This window comes from Meles meles, chromosome 1 (genome assembly GCF_922984935.1).
Source record: "Meles meles chromosome 1, mMelMel3.1 paternal haplotype, whole genome shotgun sequence".
NCBI lineage: Eukaryota > Metazoa > Chordata > Mammalia > Carnivora > Mustelidae > Meles > Meles meles.
The window spans coordinates 129,818,413-129,826,377 of record NC_060066.1 but is presented as its reverse complement, the minus strand read 5'-3'; the positions used below and the strand labels follow the sequence as shown (position 1 = coordinate 129,826,377).

Below are 7,965 nucleotides of genomic sequence, written 5' to 3'. Positions count from 1 at the left end.
CCTAACTTGTAGAATCATTGGAAGGATTAAATAAGTTAATATGTGTAATACTTAGAATCTGCTACCCAAATATACAACCTTACATTAGCTGTTATAGGTAGATAATGAGAAGTTTTAAAATATGTTCATTACTATACTTTTGTATACACTTGGTCAGGAAATATATAGTCAAGAAGTCAGTGGTTTAAAAAAAGACATTCATAGGAGAGGGGAGGCATACATAGGCAGAACACAGAGGATTTTTTAGGGCAGTGAAAATACTCTGCACGATACCATAATCATGGATACAAGTCATTATACATTTGTCCAAACCCATAGAATGTACAACACCAAAAGTGAACCATAACATAAACAATGGACTGTAGATGATAATGATATGTCAGTAGACGCCCATGAACTATAACAAATGTACTGTGCTCTCTCTCTCCCACAAATAAATCAATCAATCTAAAAAAAAAAAATACACTCCTTAAAAAAAGTCTAAATAATTTTAAAGGTGGTAAAAGTAGAAATAAATTTGTCTTGCTAAATAATGTAATATTTAATAATTTAATAAAGAAATTTAACAAAACAGTTCAGCAAAAAAGAAAATGCTTCGTGGTGAAAAAAAGACATTTATTAGCATAAATTTTGTCTATGTTTTTAGACTTGCATAGTCAGGAAATAAGTGATTTTAAAGGGGCATTCATTAGCATATCTTTGTATACATTTTATACATATATAGTCAAGAAATTAGTGCAATTTAAAAATTTTACAGCTAAAGGTTTGCTTCCCTTTGGGGAACACTTCAGTTTCTTAACTATTTATTGACTGAAGATGTTTGAACTGGGAGCCAGGACATCTGGGAGACATGGCATTAAGTTGGGAACCCAGCTCCGCCATATACTAGCTGGGATATCTAGTGAGTAAAGCTGAGTGACATTTCTCTCATCAATAAAATGACCAACAATTAGATATCTATCATGATAGATAGAGTTTGGGTGTGCAATTCACATTAATTCCTTTCCCTTAACTCATAAATTAGTGGTTGGGGTGGATTTTGCCTTATGCTGTGCAGGGTAGACTCAACATACTTTGTCTTTTTTTTTTTTTTTTTCTTTTTAAAAGATTTTATTTATTTACTTGACACACAGGGAGAGACAGTGAGAGAGGGAATACAAGCAGGGGGAGTGGGAGAGGGAGAACCAGGCTTCCCGCTGAGCAGGGGGCCCCAGGAGGGGCTGGATCTCAGGACCCTGGGATCATGACTTGAGCGGAAGGCAGACACTTAACGACTGAGCCACCCAGGCACCCCACATTTCTCTTTTTTGAAGTAAGTTCTCAAACCCAATCAGAGCCCTAGAGTCTAGAGGACGGTTATCTTAGTTTCTATGTTGTATGCATGTACCGTTGTTGAATTTGTGGCTATGTGCTGGGTGCAACTCGTTGATGAAGACTTTCAGGCAGCTGTGAACTTGATTTTAACTGTCGTTTGATTTCTTCTTTTGCAAACTCATAAGATCCCAGAAGCCAGGGGTCTGTTTATTCATTTAGACTCCTTCTGAGTCATTCAGGTACAGGGTGTGTCTGTCAATTGAAACTGCACACGGAGAAGTTTTGCGTTCACATCTGCCAGGATGGGAAGCCAATGCGACCAGGGACTGAGTGGAAATCTTCAGTATCGCAGCAGGGCGGGGCAGAAGTGCTCTGAGTTTATCTTAGGCGGACCTGACCAAGGCCGACTCTACTCTCACCGTCTTAAGTAGAATCTAAGCGAAAGAAAAGAGTAGGCGTGTTGGGAGCACTGAGGTTTTGGGGCCTCTGAGTTTTCCCGAGTAGAAGGGGAAGAAGGGCACTGGCCTCAGACTAAGCTAGTTGGGTGCAGCGGCTTTTCCGTTTTGGAAGTTCTTCAGCTGCCCAAGCTTCTTAAAACTCTCACGCCCCAGCAGCTGCCCATCTCCCCAAAGGAACACCACTGGCCAGAATCTGGGACACACGGCTGACCTTGCGCCCAGTTAAATGAGGGAAACCCTTACTCAGCGTCTCCCCAGGGCTGGCCCATCTCACCGCGAGTCCCGGGAAAGCCACCTTCTGCCCCTCAGACCGCAAGTTTCAGGGCAGCAGCGGGATGGGGGGTGGGGAGAAGTAAAGGAACCTCCAGGGCCATTCTCCCTTCTAGGCTGCTGAATATCTCCTCCGTGTCTCTTGCAGCCAGTTTCTCCTCCCCTGAGAGCGGCGGGGGTTCTCGGGGTCTCGGCCCCCGTTTTCCCTGCCTGCGCAGAAGCGGCCGCAGGGACCCCGTCCTAAGTCTCCGGACTCCGATCCAACCAAGGACTCCAGCGTGTAGGGGACCAGAGAGGTGCGCTGCGAGACCCCGGGCTGTCCTCTGCGTCCTAAGACTTCTCAGGAGAAAAGTTTCCAAAGGCTCCCCACCTCCTCTCTTTTGTAAGACTCGGGAGAACGGTCTCCGGGAGTGGCGGACAGCCCGGCGAGGGCCGTGATTTATACATCAGAATCCAGGGGGCACCAGCCTCCGTCCCTTCTGTTTTCTTTCTTTCTTTTTTTTTTTCGGTTGCCAGTGGGGGAGGAGTGTGTGTGGGGTGTGTGTGTGTGTGTGTGTGTGCCCGCGCTTCTGCCCCAGATCTTTCCTGGACAGCGAGTCTCTGCAGCCGAGATCCGGAGGCCCCCGGCCACTGGCTGAGGGCGTGGGGGTTGAGATATTAACCCCTCCCCGCCTCTTCCTAGAGAAGCCACCCAGCCTCAGCGGGGCGCTCGGCGACTTCAGCTAACGGGCCGGCGTGGGCCGCGGCGAGCAGTGCTGGCCATTGGAGTGTGCGGCTGCGGAGGGAGGGGACCCCGACTCGAGTAAGTTTGGAGAGCGTCGCAGTCAGTCCCGGGCAGCAACAAGATGCCGAGCGCGCAGTGGAGACCCGGAGCTCTCCCAACGCAACTTCGTCCTGCCTGAGCGAGGTAGGGGACAGCGCGCCTTGCCAGCGCCGGTCGGGGGCGCGGGGGATCCCCGCTGCAGGAGGTCTTCAGTGTTAGAAAAGAATTTTTAAAGCGGAACGGGGGGGGGGGGGGAGACCAACTTTTGAAACATCCATCTCTGGGCGCTGGAAACATTGATCCCTGGGCTGCTAAGGAGCCCAACCCGATCGGATTGTTCTTGGGGCACTTGTGATTTACGAAGTTTGGAAAAGGGTTAAGTCCAACTGTAAACCCGACCAGGGATGGGGGATAGTGAAACCTGCGGTTGGTCGCAGAGGGAGGGAAGGCGCTTATATTTGGCAATCCTATAGACAAAGAATATGGGAGGAGGGGGTAAGGGCTTAAAGTTGAACTGGCGGCGAGCAGGGTGCGGAATTCGATGGGAGAAATGCACAGCGTCTAGGCGCGAGCAGCCTCTGCTCTCCCGGTTACTGCTGTTTCTGTTACTCCACTTCTTTCACATTGCAGCGTTATCTTGAAACATTACAAGTAGACTTCTGCTAACCAGTGCCGTTTCATTCCCTCCACACTTTCTAGTTCTAAGAGAGGAGGCAACATGTTGGGGGAGGGCAGTAAATGAAACAGGCCGGCTGTAGTTCAGCAATGCACCAGCCCTACATTTATGTTTCTGGACAGAAGCTTTGAACTTGGAATTAGGAATGTAGTGGCATGTATCGTTATCATTAGTAGTATTAACTTCTCTCTTTTGTCTGTGTGCCCGTGTTTTGGCCAAACCCATAGTAACTAAACATACTCCTTATACAACCAATGAATGTACTAAATTCCTGGGATTTATTGCAATCTCTTATGAATGTTTTTCACTGAATACCTTAATATTTTCTTGCACTGGTTTACAAGGAAAAAAAAAACTAGAAGAAGAAATTAAGAAAAGGCAGTTGCTTCACAGAAGCATAAGCTTTCCTGTTTACCCAAAGGCCTGGGCGGGCTTGGCTGCCCACACCCCTCGGACCCTGAGCACACCTGTTCCTAGAGAGTTATTAATAGAGCCCAAAGAATGACTTACTCTGTCAAATGATTTTCGTGCAAATCTAATGTGTTGCAAGGCAATGAGGTGGTGGTTCTCAGCCCTTTTAGCTGTGTGGTGGTAGAAAGCAGAGGCAGTGTGCGTCTCCACCTTCATATTAGCGGTTGGTTCTCTTCTAAGGAGCGACCAAGAGCTGGTGGTGAACCCGCTGATGAGCGGGCCAATGCTTCAGAGAACCTCCAAGCTGGAGACTTGGTGGAGGTTAGAGGTGGGGTAGTGAGAGGGCCGGAGAGGTGTTACAAATGGGGCTCGCTTCTCTAGTTTTTTCCATTAACATTTTGGTGTGACACAGGAGAGTTTTCGTCTTGTTAAGTTGGAGTTTTCAATTTGGGTAAATTTTATTTTTTTCTCCCTCCCCTTACTTCCTCTCCCCTTTATTTGGCAAGAAATGTGAATTTGATTTTTTTTTTTTTTAAATCCCAATCATTGCGCTTTCTCCAAGTTTCCTTAAAACAAATCCAGACAAAACTGGAGCAGTGCCTTAGTTAGAATGAATTATGCCAGTGTGCTGTGGCTTTTTCCCTGACGCTCTCCTCTTTGTGACTTGTTTAAAGCTGCGGTTTCCGAGGGCCTCTCCAACCAAGGAAAAGCAAAAACGCCGGGATCTCTGCGACAGAACCACCATCCCCCGCAGCAAGTGAAGGCTCGCTCGGTCTCGCCCTCTAGCGTTCTTCTTGAGAAGCGCCTTCCCCGGATTCCTGGAGACACCTTGTACCATGGGGTCTACCAGCATCCCGCTGGTGAAGGCCCTCCGCAGTCCTGTCTCTGACTATGTCAACTATGACATCATCGTCCGGCATTATAACTACACAGGAAAGCTGAACATCAGCGCGGACAAGGAGAATGGCATTAAACTGAGCTCGGTGGTGTTCATTCTCATCTGCTGTTGTATCATCCTAGAGAACATCTTTGTCTTGCTGACCATTTGGAAAACCAAGAAGTTCCACCGACCTATGTACTACTTTATTGGCAACCTGGCCCTCTCAGACCTGCTGGCAGGAGTGGCCTACACAGCCAACCTGCTCTTGTCTGGCGCCACCACCTACAAACTCACGCCCGCCCAGTGGTTTCTGCGGGAAGGGAGTATGTTTGTGGCCCTGTCTGCCTCCGTGTTCAGCCTCCTAGCCATCGCCATCGAGCGCTATATCACGATGCTGAAAATGAAACTCCACAACGGGAGCAACAGCTTCCGCTCCTTCCTGCTGATCAGCGCCTGCTGGGTCATCTCCCTCATCCTGGGAGGCCTGCCCATCATGGGCTGGAACTGCATCAGCGCGCTCTACAACTGCTCCACCGTCCTGCCGCTCTACCACAAGCACTATATCCTCTTCTGCACCACGGTCTTCACTCTGCTCCTGCTGGCCATCGTCATCCTCTACTGCCGGATCTACTCCTTGGTCAGGACTCGGAGCCGCCGCCTGACCTTCCGCAAGAACATGTCGAAGGCCAGCCGCAGCTCGGAGAAGTCGCTGGCGCTGCTCAAGACCGTGATCATCGTCCTGAGCGTCTTCATCGCCTGCTGGGCGCCCCTCTTCATCCTGCTCCTGCTGGACGTGGGCTGCAAGGTGAAGACCTGCGACATCCTCTTCAGAGCTGAGTACTTCCTGGTGCTGGCCGTGCTCAACTCCGGCACCAACCCCATCATTTATACCCTGACCAACAAGGAGATGCGCCGGGCCTTCATCCGGATCCTGTCCTGCTGCAAGTGCCCCAGTGGGGACTCCGCGGGCAAATTCAAGCGACCCATCATTGCCGGCATGGAATTCAGCCGCAGTAAGTCGGACAACTCCTCCCACCCGCAGAAGGACGATGGGGACAACCCAGAGACCATTATGTCCTCTGGAAATGTCAACTCTTCCTCCTAAACCGAGCGCTGCCGACCTTTGGGGAGAGTTCTTGTGTGGTGACCCACCAGCCAGTGTCTGGAAAACAAAAAACAAAAAACAAAAAACTCTGTCTCAACTGCTGCCAGGGAGGAGCTGCTGGGAGCCAGAGGGAGGACGGGCTGAGTAAGAGCAGCCTGGTGGTGCAGGGGTGTTGGCGGGTTAGTTCCTGTGAACAATGCACTGGGAAGGGTGGAGATCAGGTCCTGGCCTGGAATCTATTTCCTACCCCCACTGCCCCGCCCGCCCTGGAGCTTTGATTTTGCACTGAGCCAAAGGTCTAGCATCATCAAGCTCCTGAAGGGTTCATTTGGCCCCTCCTCGAAGACTAAGGTCCCAGTGTGAAAGTGTCTGTGGGGAGCTTTGAGGAGATGTTTTCTTTCACCTTACTTTTCAGCTCAAGTGATTGTGTGCACTTCTGCTTCTCTGGGTATGCTCTGCATATCCTACCCTCCCTTCCCCTTCATGCCCTTCCTCAAAATTCTGTTACTTTATATTCGAACTACCTGGCCTTCATCAGAGCTGGGGTTGTGGCATGGTCCGTTTCTTGATGGTCTGTAGCAGGTAGGCTGTGTCCAGGAGTTAAACTGTGAGGAATAGAGATGGTTTGGAGATGTAAAGCAATTTTATTTGCTGAGGCCAAAGTTTCCATGTAAGCGGGATCAGTTTTGGAATTTGGTTAAAGTCACTTGGATTTTTTTCTCTTTTAACAATTTTACAAGGAAATATGTTACAGTGTGGTTATCCATTGTGGCTGAAATCTGCATAAGGCAGTCCAATTTATCTAAATGGTATCAGGCAAGGATCCTTTGTGTCATAGGAGAAACAAACTAGCAAACCCAGGTGAAAACTGACGGGGTGGGTGGGTGGGGTGACTGTAAACCAAGAGAGATTTCTAAATGAATCTGTCTAACAAATACATCTGTCTTTGGCACTTTTGTTGATGTTTATTTCAGAGTGTTGTGTGAATTAGTGCAACCAACAGGATGGTTGTATTTTGTTGTGTTAAAAAATACTTTCCGTGATTTTTGAATGTATTTGTTTCAGCATTTTATCGGATTTTTCTAACTTGTGTTAACACCGTTGAACATGTATTTCCTAAGAAAATACAACCCTCTTGTGCCATTAAAGCATTACTTTAACTGATAGGGAATACCAGAAGTTTTTCAGTACAGCTGTTCATTAAATAGTCAATTAAAGATGTGTATAAATGTTACAAAAAATAAAAATATATTGTTGTCTCTTTAGTATGGTTTTCAGTGCAATTAAACTGAGAAATGTCTTTTAAAAATAGTATTTAATAGGTTTCTGACTTTTGTGGATCATTTGCACATAGCTTTATCAACTTTTAAACATTAATAAACTGATTTTTTTTTAAAGATTCCTCTGTGAAGAGCATTTTTAAAAAAATAATTATTAAGATTCTGTTTGATTATGTGGCTCTTTAGAATCAAAGTTATGGGCAAACTTCTATTACTCTTTAAAGGATTTTACCTTGATAAACTAGGGTGTGAAAAAAATGTGGTTTGTTAAAAACCACTCTAACTTTTTCAGGAAGAGAAACTTCAATAAGTTAACATTGAAGAGTAGTAAAAAACACGACAAAAACCACCAACTTCTAAATACCACATTGACAAGTAAATGTAATTATTGGAGTTTTAAATTGTATTCAGGCCAAACTAAATTATATTTAATAAGTCTTGTCCTAAAATATGGATTTAAAAATATATATACAATAGTGTGGTTGTACATCTAATTTAACTTATGAAACTCAATGGTCATTGCAAACCCATCAACAAAAAGCTTACATTCTTGGCTTTCCATCAACATGCTGGAAAAATGGGGATATGGCTATGGGAGATAATATATTAAATCACTTAATTTTTTTCAGGACACTATCCTGGCTTCACCCAGACAATCCTTTGAACAATATGGGACTATATGGTATCAATGAAGTAGCAAGTTGCAGAACCTTGGTGGAACAGTATACATCTCATACCTGAAAACTTTCAATTAATACTATCTAAAAGTTTTAACATCTTAACCATTACTTTCTCCAACTACACAATG

At 46.2% G+C, this 7,965-nt stretch overlaps 1 protein-coding gene across 2 annotated transcripts; it reads left to right on the top strand.

The window, feature by feature from the left end:
• Window positions 1-1,565: 1,565 nt before the first annotated feature.
• S1PR1 (sphingosine-1-phosphate receptor 1) lies at window positions 1,566-7,270 on the top strand. 2 transcript variants are annotated; one of them, XM_045978734.1, is made up of 3 exons: window positions 1,566-2,338; window positions 2,725-2,949; window positions 4,567-7,270. In XM_045978734.1, the coding sequence occupies exon 3, from the start codon at window positions 4,729-4,731 to the stop codon at window positions 5,875-5,877; it is 1,149 nt and encodes a 382-aa protein (XP_045834690.1). In that variant the 5' UTR covers window positions 1,566-2,338; window positions 2,725-2,949; window positions 4,567-4,728; the 3' UTR covers window positions 5,878-7,270. The 2 variants fall into 2 exon arrangements, with proteins under 2 accessions (XP_045834690.1, XP_045834696.1); XM_045978740.1 differs by lacking the exon at window positions 1,566-2,338 and having other exon boundaries at window positions 2,617-2,949.
• The last annotated feature ends 695 nt before the right edge of the window (window positions 7,271-7,965 follow it).